At 35.9% G+C, this 12,765-nt stretch overlaps 1 protein-coding gene across 2 annotated transcripts; it reads right to left on the bottom strand.

The window, feature by feature from the left end:
* Positions 1-7,202: 7,202 nt before the first annotated feature.
* On the bottom strand, positions 7,203-12,441 carry LOC115812785 (YY1-associated factor 2-like). Of its 2 annotated transcripts, XM_030775288.1 has the most exons (4): positions 12,334-12,441; positions 11,916-12,041; positions 8,566-8,718; positions 7,203-7,750 (listed from the first exon to the last, which is right to left on the bottom strand). In XM_030775288.1, exons 1-4 carry the CDS (start codon positions 12,357-12,359, stop codon positions 7,507-7,509), a joined length of 549 nt encoding a protein of 182 aa, XP_030631148.1. In that variant the 5' UTR covers positions 12,360-12,441; the 3' UTR covers positions 7,203-7,506. The 2 variants fall into 2 exon arrangements, with proteins under 2 accessions (XP_030631148.1, XP_030631149.1); XM_030775289.1 differs by lacking the exon at positions 11,916-12,041.
* Positions 12,442-12,765: the final 324 nt, after the last annotated feature.

The raw sequence follows: 12,765 nt of genomic DNA, 5'->3' as shown, positions 1-12,765 counted from the left end.
GTCCCTGCTAGCACCCCTGTTTCCTGTTGGCCTCTCTATTCCTGTGTATTGACCCTAGGTCCCTAGCCTGTTGCCTGACCTCTGATATGGCCTTGGTCACAGTAACCTGCTTCTGTGTATCAGACCTTGCTTGTTTTTTTACTTTATATTTGGACGACATTTTGGATCAAACTTCACTTGAACTTGCATCCAGCCTTTCAATGAAATTGCAACAGTTTCATTTGTTCATTTGTTTGCTTTGATTTTTTAAAAAACCTTTCTGTATTATGTCAAGTCTTATTTCCCTATATGGAAGAGCAGCTCTAACTGTTAGTGGTAAATTGCTATACTGATAGGCTGAATGGTTGAAAATTTAAAGAAGAAGAATCAGTTTTTGTACATATCTGCCTGTTTGCCTTCATCTAAGGAAGATGGATGAAATAATAAGTACATTTTTTTCTGTTTTGCCTTTAATACAGGCAAATGATTACATTTTCATTTCCTTCGTTCAGCAGAACATCCACTAGATTTCTACACAAAATTCACACTCTAAAGAAAGAATGACCTTTTTCCATATATCCATGTGTATTTTTCTGTGCAAACTAGGAATCTAGCTCTTTTTTGTTTCATTGTCTTTTGAGCTATCTGTGTACTCCTGGAGAGAGAGGCCCACTGTAATGAAATAGACTGATGATCCTTCTGGAGAGTCTTAGATTTATTCCAATACCAGTAAATCCAACATCAAAGTCATTCAACAGGCCAGATATTGTGAAACTGTAGTGACATACATAATTGCCAAACCACAGATGAGAAGACAAAGATAAAAAACCAACAAATCTAGAACTAAGTTATACACAGGGACCAATATGCAATAGATCAGTTAGCTCAGCTCTGTGAGCACAAAGACACAATACCATACAAAAAGGTGTCAGACAGGGTCCTTTTATCTTTGGCAGAACTAATGAGCCACAGGTGTCCTTAACAGTCAAGGAAGGCAGAACATGCAAAGACTGAACCAAGTGTTCTCTGAGAAGTGGTGTTACATCTACATTTCAGTCTTTGTGCATGTAGATGCATGTAAAATGTTGTATGAGACTTACCAGCAGCAAACTTCTTTGTATCTGTTAATCAGTTAAACAAATGAGACTTAGAATGTTTTTATTTTCATGACCTTTAAGATGTGTGAACTTACGTTCAGTGGTTAAATGAATAGTAAAACTTTGACATTTCTTCTTTTTTGACCACTTTGCTCTTCTCGGTTTCATGAATAAACATTTCTAAGAAAATCCAATGTTTCTCTTCTACAATTTCTCTATACCCTGTTTGTTAAGTAGGAAGTGTTACTTCCCTCAAACGCCGTTTGCGTGACTGGACAAGGGAACTAATATCATGTGAATATATGTATTCATATATTCACATGAGTTTTATTGAACAGACTGGAAAATAAAGAGATTAGGAACAGATACTGGGTCAAACACTAAGAACAGGTGGGTATTATGGACACAGGCAATACAAGATTATAGGACACAGGTATCAGCTACAATTTGGAATTAACGTACAGGTTAACAATGCTTAGAATTGCTCATAGACAGGATTAGGGGCTGACATAAAGCACTCAGCAAAAAAAAAACTCACAAAGAACAAAACAAACCAATGAGTATTTATAATCAAGAACTAGCAAGGTAAATGAACAGAAACCAGGTGCAAGAGATTAAATAATTGGCTGATCACACCGGTGATCAGTAGACCAGTGACACATAACGCTGAATGGCTGAACAGGGGGGAGACAAAGGAGTGACAACAATCTCCACTGTTGTGCAAGTTGCTGAAAATTACAGTTACAGTTACTGTTGACCTCTTTCAAAAGCAATTGAATTACTTTACCAATTACTGCATACAAAAGTAATTAGTTACTAGGGAAAGTAACTTTTGCATTACTTCTAAATGTTTGCTTTAATTCTCTTATTAATGCATACCAAGCAAATCAAGCCTTGGCTGTTTGAATGGAGTGGCTCCTTGGTCAGTGGCGCTAGCACCGGGTTTTTTTGCGATTAGCTTTGTAGAAGCGTATTGTTTTACCAGGTGCATCAGAAGATTAGAATGATTAGAATTACTATTCTTTGATGTGGATAAAGTTCTCACACCCGCACATAGACTACAACTCACCAGTATATTTTTGTCCTTGATCTCGAGGAGGGAAAAATAATGTCCATATTTCCAGGACAGCAAGCTCACATTGCCCGAACTGTTGGCTATCGTGTGGGCTAATGCTGATTGATTGATTCTCTCATTCATTGCGCCACCTAAGTTCAGGTGATGTTAGGTCATAAACAGGAAACTGGGGAAACAGGCTGCATTTGTTTGCTATAGTCTGCAGTTGTCCATTAGTACTTTCACACAAGACAAAAGTAATGAGTGCATTTAAATCTTGGTAATTGTAACTGTTATTTAATTTGAAAAGGTAATTAGTTGCATTATCCATTACTGCCAAAAGTAGTGGAATTACAGTAACGCGTTACTTCCAACACTGACAATCACATATCAACTACAAAAGCCTCTTTCTCGACTATCATTCAGTTTCACATACAGAGAACATAATCTTGAAAAAATAGTACAATAATCACAGAGGGTAGTTGTCAATTGGTGCCTTAAATTAAAATTTAATAAGCTCATTCTCAAACACTACAGAATACCACAAAAAGGAACTGATACAACCAACCATGCTCAAGAAAGTGCTGAATGTCATAAAACACAAGAACAGCAATAATCTGTTAAATCTGTTATGTGAATCTGTTGGTAATAATACTACTTAAAATTAGATTTCACAGTGGAAAGAGTAACTTTAGGTTTGCTCATATTTATCAACTCTTTCAAGAATGACGATTCACTGATGTAACTGAGATACCCGCAGCTCTGATGAATGGTGCCTTTTCCCGCCACATTAGCCTCATGTATTGCAGACAGTGACGCGTACTTTTCCTGTTTTAGTTCACATTAATTAGATAATATTGGGTACCATAAAATTTTTATGCCAGAACTAATCTGATTAAGGAAAAGCACTGAATCCTGTAATACTCTGAATTCTTTGAAAGAATAAACATTTGCATTTCTGTAATTCAAATCTGGGGTAATTCATTTCTCAGGATACTGTATTGGATGGCCATTCACATCACTTCATTATTTAGAAGACCTAAATTTGAGAAACATTATCATACTAACTACTTTGATAGTATTGATTAATGTATATTGAGGCTAATGAAAAGTTGTTTCTAAGCTCAGAGTTCAGACTGCTGAGCAGAGTTCAGAGAAACTGTGTTCAGAGAAACTGTGGCTGAATTCTGATGGTTAAATAAATTTGTGGTTATAGTTAAGTAATATATTAATTTTTGGCTGAATTTTCATTCTGAACTAATAACTAGAATGTTATGAACCCACTGGCAAAAAAATATGTGATATGATTCTCCATATGTCAGACACACTTGCTTTTTTTTCTAAATGAACTTCAAGGTAACTCTAAAAATGTTTATAGGAGATACAAAAAAAAAGTGTGGTCACATTTCTCAGAATACAGAACCCATGCACCCACCCCCCACCCCCAAACACACACCCTGTTTTTCATGATATAATCTGAAAACAGCCTGTGAGAGCAGGGCTTCGACATTTGCCATTGGTTGAGCCACAGTTTCATAACTTGATGGCTCCCTATAAAAACATCATTTGTGTTTCAGACCTTCATCTGGTACGCCGATCATAAAAGCATTGTCAATATGCCCTCTCCAAATGCTGTAGAGTCTCAACGAGCAGCTGTGCAATATTCGGCCGCAGAACAAGACATTTCCTCCTACCGCTGCTGGTCCATTTTGAACGTCTTTTTCTGCTGCTTTCCCTTGGCACTAGTTGCAATGTATCACTCTTCACAGGTAGGAATGTTATTTGATGTAATGCATCTGAAGTATTAAATCAATGTACTGACATAGAGCACATGCTTGTACTGAACGAATTAATATATTAATGTTATAATAATGTTCTAGGTGGGAAACAAACTGGCACTGGGAGACACCACAGGTGCAAAAGAGTCATCTAAAACTGCAAAAATTTGCAACATAATGTCATCAGCAGTTGGAGTGGTCTTATGGCCGATAATATTGTACTATTATTATACAATTTATACAGACAGAAGTCAAAGATATCCCTGACAATCATACTCTCCTGTTCTCAAAGAAATTGAAAATAATGTATCTAAATCTTGAAGAAAATGAGACAGATAAATATCAAAAATGCTTGGACTTATTATTACAGTTACATATATGAAGGCATAGGTCCCTGATTTTTATAATATAATACTGACTCCTTTTTGGTACTTGTAATACTTTTAGTTATAAAAACAGTCATTCATAAATATAAACTGAATTGTGTAATGGGGTATTTACAAAGGTATTGTAAAGTAATAATGTTTCCTGACTACATGTTAAATGAAACTGTTGCAAAGCTTTAAACTGGCATAGTATTATAAAAGATTCCTTTGTAACATTTATCTATTAGATGTGTAGTTGTAAATAGGAAACTAAACCTTGTTTGTATTTGTATCAGTTTTGACATTTGTATCCTTGCATTTTTTTAATTAAAATGTTATTTTAATGGACCAGTGCTCATTCGTGGTTTGTGTTGTTTACATTTTAAAATTGCATAAGATGGCCATGCCAGTTTATATCTTTTGTATATCTTTTCATTTTACATATAGAATTGGGTGTTTTCAAATGTACTGAGTAATAATAATTGTATAACATGACACATAAAATACTTCAAAAGCTTTCAGCTGGAATAGTATTGTCAGTTATATGTGTCATTTATGGATCATTCCGTGTCAAATCAGACAGAATCCAGGAAAGTGGTTGCAGCACCATCTCAGATTTCGTTCAAAGTTTGTCTATATGATGTTTGGGTTCTAAAAGTGAGGCCTATAAAATATTTTTGTTCATTGCCAATGTTTTTGCATTTTTTTGGCCCTTGATATTTTTTCATTTTTACACTATCAAAAACACCTTATCTGAAAAGTATTATTCCTAGCCTCACATGTGCCAATGCCTTCCATGGTCCCTTCATGGATAAATACACATAGTTAAAGGCATTGTTTTAGCTCTAGGAGAAAAAAAAACATCCATGATGAAGAAGCAGGGTTTCTCTTACTACCTCTCCTTATGTGTATTCCAGCCTCTGAAATATTGATTGGACAAAAGAAACACATGTTTTCTCATGTTTCATTTTACTATAGGTCATTAACTATTAGTTTTCATCACATGTAATTTATAGTACATAATTTGCTACATTGCACATCATTTTCAATAAAGTTATATGATTTTTTTTTAATGCGTATCTTATTCTTTTTTAAATATGGGATATAAAATTTAACCACTCCATTGAATATAGCATCTATCTGAGTTAATGCCTTTTTCTATAATGAGGCCCTGATAGTAAAGAATACAGCATGTGTTAATGATGTTTTTTTTGTTTTTTTTTTCCTAGAGGTAAAACAATGCCTTTAACTATGTGCAATTATTTATGAAGGGAACATGGAGGGACACTGGCACTTTGTATGCTAAATGACCATACATTAAGCTAATTCCACATACATTTTCATTTTCCAAGTAGCTACCCCACATATCAATTTGGTCCTATGAAAATGACCAAAAAATGCTACGACGCCTTGTTTTATTCTTAAAAGATTCACGTCCATTAGTGGTAGAGACCTCAGATATTAGCATAAAATTAATAAAAGATTGTATTTGAAGAAAAAAATAATAATTGATACCATATGGGTGCAAAAAATGGATTTATATTACCCTCAATATCACTCTCGTTTAGAAATTCTGCATTTTTTTTTCAAATCTAGGGCCTTACAGAAAATCAATAGGCATGCAGTACAAACTTTTAATGGTTCAGTCATACTGAAAACATGTTTGTCTTCCATCCTACAAAGTTTGGTGAGGCTAGGAATAATACTTCTCAAGATATTAATGCCCAGGCATGGCCTCCCAGATGAGGCGTTTTTTGAGGCTATAAAAATGAAATAATATCAAGGGCTGAATACGAAAACATAGGATTTGAACAGAAATATTTTACAGGTCTTGGTTTCGGGACCCATTCATGGTATAGACAAGGTCTAAACAAAATCTGAGACAGTGCTGCAACAACCTTATCTGATTTGACACAGACTGACCTTTATAGAAATATGGAACACTTCGCTTAATGTTCCTCCATCACTGTAGCAAACAATTTTAAGGGGCAAATCTCTCCCTTTATCACATATGGCCCATTTTGTCATGTAAATTTTGACTTGTATTTTTTTTTATTGTGATGTGTTGTCAGTACATCAATATTATCCCTTTCCTTCCCTGCATCCATCAATGTTAATCAATATGCATAACTGTAATTTTGAGTACTTCTTGTGTTATTATGGAATATAGAGTGTAACAATGTAATACTTGTAATATAGTATCACTTTTTTTCAGTAGTCACTGAAAACATGGTGTGAGGGACAACCTAAGAAAAGAAAAAAATAGCTTACTTTAAATGAGAGGACAGTGGTTGGGGACTTTCAGCATATGAAAAAGGTCATTTTCACCACACATCATTTGCAACAATTGGTGCAATCTGCTTATGGTGAATGCTGGTGGTTTGTGGTGCGGGTAGGGAGAGAGTTTCAAATCAGCTTGCAGGAGTTAAAAAGGTCTAGTTGTTACCCTGAAGAAGCACACAATGTTCTTCAAGTCATTATGACTTGTCAGAATATCCATTTTATTAAATACGACAAGATCTCATAAACTGATAATAGTAGCATGCTCACTTTTAAAGTAGTGATGTAGGTCAAATCATTACCTAGCTACAGAATTGAATTATCAACACATTTTTCTTTTGACAAGAAGGTAACTGAGATGCTCAGAAAGGCTACGAGTGGGAACACAAAAGGATGAGGCAGTAAATTGTGCTGTATGATTAAAGTCAAACTGAAACAAAAATGCCTAAAACACATATCAAATCACACCAGGTACCAGCAGGTGCATTCAGGGACCATGAACAACAAATTTTGTTGCCGGCATAGATCAATGTCACTCATTAAAAATAAAATAATAAAATAAAATAAACATTATCCTGTCTATAAAAGCACAAAAGACTTTGCTTTCTGTAAAACTCAATGCTGTAATGAATTTGAAACAAACAATCGAACAAACAAACAAAGGAAAAGCCTACAATGTAATACTGCTGTGATGAGACACACCATCAAATTATTTTCTTGAATATATACTCTTATCCTACAAATTACTGTAAAGGCACAGTTTTTTTTTTTTCTGAGCACATTCCCTACGTTTTGCCAAGTCACTGTAACTACAACGTTAGCCAGCACGTCTGATCCTCCAACGGTTCCTCTTCCAACAATTCAGAATTCTTGTCAGGGACTGAGACACAAGATGGAAAGACATGAGCTGTGAGATGACGTTGTGAAACATTGCTAAACTCAGTAGTGCAAGATCAGTGGGACTCCCCTTTGAGTGTCGAACTTTCAACTTTTGGTGACGATGATCTGGAGACTCCTCGTTCAGTGTTATCAGAACTAGAACCACTTTGACTGTGCGGGTCTGCCAAAGCTGTAGTGCTTGAGGAGACAGAAGAGGGCTTCGTTTTCTCTTTAAAGTCTGTGATAATGACTGTCAAGTCTCCAACTGTGACCTCCAGGTGCTCTGCGCTACTCCTGTCCACGTTTTTTAATCTTGGCCTGGGGAAATGAACACTGAGTGAGGATGTATTGTTGGCAAAAGACAATCTAGGGTTCAACAGAGATAGATATCCATATAAAGAATATTCCAGAACCTGAGGCCTGAGTTAAGCACAATTAAACTACAGATTCTTTCCTGTTTTCAGGATGAAATCCCTATTTAGTCCAAACACTGATTAAATATGTTCAGAGAAAATGTATGACTTCACATGTCAATCAAAGGGGTTCCCTTTGAGTGACTGTTAAGTGATGGCATGTGATATATGAACCATAAGGTTGTGTGAAATGTCAATGTAGAACTACTTAAAAAAGTTGTCCTGGGTATTAATTATACACTAAGAACTACAGCAAGAAAAGACAATCATAACACTGTAACATCGTACAAGATGTTTGATCAGCCCAGAGAGCTTTCAAATCTAATACTACAAGCATTGAATTCTTAGGCATTTTATTAAGGAAATCAAAAGCTACTATTCAGGCCCTTACTTTTTAGGGTTTGTAATAAACTGTTTCATGATCACACTATGCATTCTACATCCTCACAATATGCTCCAAATGACATGTCACTTGCTGACGTTTAGCTGTGTAGAGTAATATGGCAATCTTGTAGTCATCATAAAAATGAAATCATTTAAGTGATCATTTCATCAAAATGATTCAAAAATACATATTTGATTTCAATCCGCTCATGACTGGTGACGGTAGTGTTGAAGCAGAGCTACTGAGTAGTGACTCACTACAGATTTTTAAAAAAACCTAAAAAACTAGGTTATGTTCCAAAAGGAGGTCAACTTGTGGCGGCTGAGACCTCTCACCTCATCCTCTTGTGGCTGTTCTTCTTTACTGTGGAATCTTTGTCACCTTTCTCTCTGTCTGTCTTATCCTTTCTTTCCTTTTTGGGTTGTGTAGGCGAGGCGAACTGCAGCGGGACCTGCTGAGCTACCAGCTGTGAAACAGGGCGAGGTTTCCTGGAAAAGGAGTCAAGGAGTGAGTACAACCTCACGAAGCACATGAAGCCCAATTCTAATGTTTTTAATTACTGGCTCTCTTAACTAACTAAAGGTTAATTTTCCCACTGTAGATAATGAGATCAGATATGAAGTTAATGGAAATTTGCCTTCTGCCAGGACAGCTGTGCATACCTAAACTGTACTATTTCTATGCTTTGATTAGACCATGAGTTCATTATTTTGCTGTCCCTCAGTAAAGAGTTTTATAAATTTTTAGTTTCTAGATATGATTTTTTTTTATTTAGTTTTCTGAAATTACAAAGTGGCTATTTAACAAACACAGTGCTTTAATAAAATCAAGGATTCACTAGACAAGAAAGCTGAAATTCTATACATATCTTTCTATTTTTTTTTTTACATAAAATAATTATAAGTACCAATTAATAACATTTTTTACTCAATACTCTTCAATTAATTTGATAACGGAATTCAATCAGAATTTGCCAGTTTCCTTTTTTGCTTGTTCCTTTGTGTTCAGGCTATATGGTTAAAAATGAACCTCTGTAATTACATAATTCTATCCTACAAACTTGTACAGTGAGACAGACATGCCTAATCATGTTAAATGCAAAATGTCATGTTCACACACACCAGGCCAAAAGTCACAGGTAGTTAACTATCACAATGGAAATGACTCCTGCACCACATGGTGTAAAAGAACTGAGTGAAAGTTGTTTTGCCTATTTAAAACAAGGCAAAGGCAAGTCAACAAAATTTGAAGTGACTGTGCAAAAATTGATCAGCCTGCATTTTAATGTGTAGACAGTATTTCTGTATCAGAAAACATGCTAGTGTAAAGAATGTTATAATATAACCTAAAGTCTGCATCCTTACATACAGTGTCCATCCATACGCACACCTTGACCCATTTAGAGGTACTATATGACAGTTAATCACACAGTGAGTCAGGAGGAGAGCAGTACAGATTTTTAGATAATAGCTAATAGAGAAGAGCTGATAGGGTGACTGTAATCTTGAAACACTGAAATAATAAAATAATTAAGGAGGGAGAAGTCTAAAACTGCTGGCCTTATTAACACATCATCAGATCAACAAGACGGGATCTAGTCAAAGTCAATCTGCTCACATAAAAACTATTACAATGTAATGTTGAACTATGAAACATATTCAGGCCTTGTTTCATTCTTAATAAGTTAGTTTAGTAAAGGGGGGGCTTGGGCAAACTTTACACAAGCTTTTCAGCACATGCAATAATGAAGAACAAAACTACATTTTAAGATACCGTCAAATGGCTGGCATCTCCATTCATTTCCAAATGTATTAGTCTCCTGAGATAAAGAATCTAATTGCAATGCAAATGTATCTACAAAGGTAAATTCAGATTTAATCCACTCACATTAGGAAGGATTATGTTTGAAAAAGAGTTAACATTGTTGGAAAATGCTGGAAAGTGCAGAGTAACATTATATGAACTATGGTAAAAAAAATTGAGCTGAAGTATAACACAGAAAGATGCTCATTGTAAACCTGTGACCTGACACTTTGGAGAGTATATATATATATATATATATATGTGTGTGTGTGTGTGTGTGTGTGTGTGTGTGTGTGTGTGTGTAAGTATGTACATAGCGAAAACCAGAAAAAATTGATGTTTCGCTTGGAACAAAAAATACACCAGAAACGTTAGATTTTTTAATGTTCTGTAACTGAGACCTCTATTTGAAATAATGGTAACCGGTTAGTAACGTTATCTTTTCGTTCTTTCATTTATTACAACAAATAAAAATATTTTCTGCCTGCGATGACTTTGGTTTACTTCCTGTCTTCCTCTGAACGTCATTTGCAGCCAGAGGAGGTAAATATTATGCTATGCACCTTATAAAATGTTGGTCTTAGACACATAGTTTCTCATGACCGGGAAGCCACAGTGGATTCAGGCCCGAGGACAGATTGTACTACACCGCTCCTAATTAGTGATGCAATGCGTTTTTTGCAAGCTTAATGTTTTGTGACATTAGCGATGGAGACTATAGAGTAAAATATCTACCAATAGACATTTTGTACCGTCCGAAAGATACTTATTGTCATGTCACACAGACCAAAATGGAACGTTATTAACCAGTATTTCATTTGGTTCCATCTGGCTCGGGAACGATAATTTTAAGTTGGAACACAAAACCAGAAACGTTAAAATACCGATTCTGCTCGGAACGTACCGATTAAAAAAAAACGATGGTTTGAAGCCCTGACACACACACACACACGTATGTATGTATATACGATATATATATATATATATATATATATATATATATATATATATATATATATATATATATATATATATATATATATATACACACACACATACATACATACATTCATACATACATACACACACACACACACACACATATATATATATATATATATCTCAAAACACAGCTGAAAATATCTTTGGGTTGATCTGCTACACTGGAGGAATTTGAAAAGTGTACATTTGAAAAACTGAGTTCCTTTAATCATTGCCTGGTGATAAATGGGTGAACAGAAAATTGAGCTGCATAGCAAGTCTGCCACCTGGTGTGACATGATATAACGACCACTCAAAAGAATTTTTTTCTCCACAGTTCAGAGTATATGCTGCTTTGAGATACTCGTAATTACTCTTTTCTCAGATCATCATATATCTTAAAAACATATGATAACCTTAAGTGTTGCACAATTCTGAAATCATAAAACAACTGTGATGCTCCGTCTTACTCTTGTCAGCATAAATTACGTTGTCCTTAAAAAGTTGTGAGATATTATAACATTTATTAAAGCGCCAGAAATTATGGCACAAAATTCCTGAATCAGGCGTTAGACTTGAATTTCATATAAGACACTCAGTTTGTTGTTCTGTGGCAAATTGTGACCCTCTGATTTTGGCTTTGGATGGCAAAAGGCTCTCTGGTGGAATGCATGTTCCAAGCCAAGTCATCAACTGCGGTGATCCTGACAGTCACCGGAAAAGGTTTTGACCGAAAACTTTGAGTATAAGTGAGTATAACTGAGAGTATTAGTACTTAAAAATAATTTTATTCTGGCAGACTTGTTTTTAGACTGATGTTAGCGTAGTATTAAACTTGGACCGGCACGTGGGATGACGCTGGCAGCAGTTACACTCTTTATGCTGAAGTTAGCAGGCTTACCGCGTTGACGTTCCCTTTCTGACATCGCACATCATACACTTGAAAGCTTCCGCGGTGTTCCTGAACGTGCAAACGCTACAGTCCCAGTATCCCTCATCGGAAGAGGACTTACACTGTCGCTTCGGCCTTCAAACAAGTCATACAAACAAATAACAATGCTTAGTATAAAATTCCCCAGAATAATCGAAGATCAAAAACGTCCAGTGTCAAAGTTCCACCGAAATAATTCTGTTCATCAGTCAGAAATATCAGCCAGCGGAGTATAGTCAAAATGACGATCATCGATTTAATTTGATACTGTAATGAAACAGTTTCACCGCCATGAATGCTACTGTGATTTCTGCGGCCACTTAGAAGCACTGAATGCTGACGTTAACCATAACACTTTCTCCTCTAAAGCGAGGGCTAACCATTTTACCTCGTCGGGCTCTTCTTGTCTCCCATTATATGAACTTTTTTCGATAGGAAGTTCAATTTCGAACAAATTCCAGCCTGGATACTCCCACCACCTCGACAAGGAGGGCTCCAGCTGTCGTGGGAACTCCAGGCGGAAGTCAGTCACATGGTGCAAGTTGTCCAATCAACGGAAAAAGATATTTTGGAGGCCAGGAGTGCTGGGCACAAGGGACTGCTCCGATTGAGAGAGGAAATTAAAGAGAGAATGAGTATGTGCAGGTACACACGTTCAGGAATATGAATTTAATGAGTGTAATAAGAAATAATAAACAAACTTGAACTATCATTAGTCTGTCTCAAAGGCCAGAGGAGAGGTCAAGATGAGGAGATGTTGGAAAAGCTCTGCTAAATTGGGTTGGCTGGGAAAGCTCTTGAAGGTATTGGTTGGAGAGGG

Source organism: Chanos chanos, chromosome 5 (assembly GCF_902362185.1).
Source record: "Chanos chanos chromosome 5, fChaCha1.1, whole genome shotgun sequence".
Taxonomy (NCBI): Eukaryota; Metazoa; Chordata; class Actinopteri; order Gonorynchiformes; family Chanidae; genus Chanos; species Chanos chanos.
The sequence above is the reverse complement of the archived record's forward strand: the minus strand, read 5'-3'. Positions and strand labels throughout refer to the sequence as shown.

Bases quoted from the DNA above. Each gene is read 5' to 3' on its own strand.
- LOC115812785 (XM_030775288.1), bottom strand. From the start codon at position 12,359: ATGGGAGACAAGAAGAGCCCGACGAG. The intron at 12,042-12,333 runs GTAAAATGGTTA...ACTTGTTTGAAG, and splicing joins GACAAGAAGAGCCCGACGAG to GCCGAAGCGACAGTGTAAGT. The intron at 7,751-8,565 runs GTGAGAGGTCTC...TCATTTCCCCAG, and splicing joins AACAGCCACAAGAGGATGAG to GCCAAGATTAAAAAACGTGG.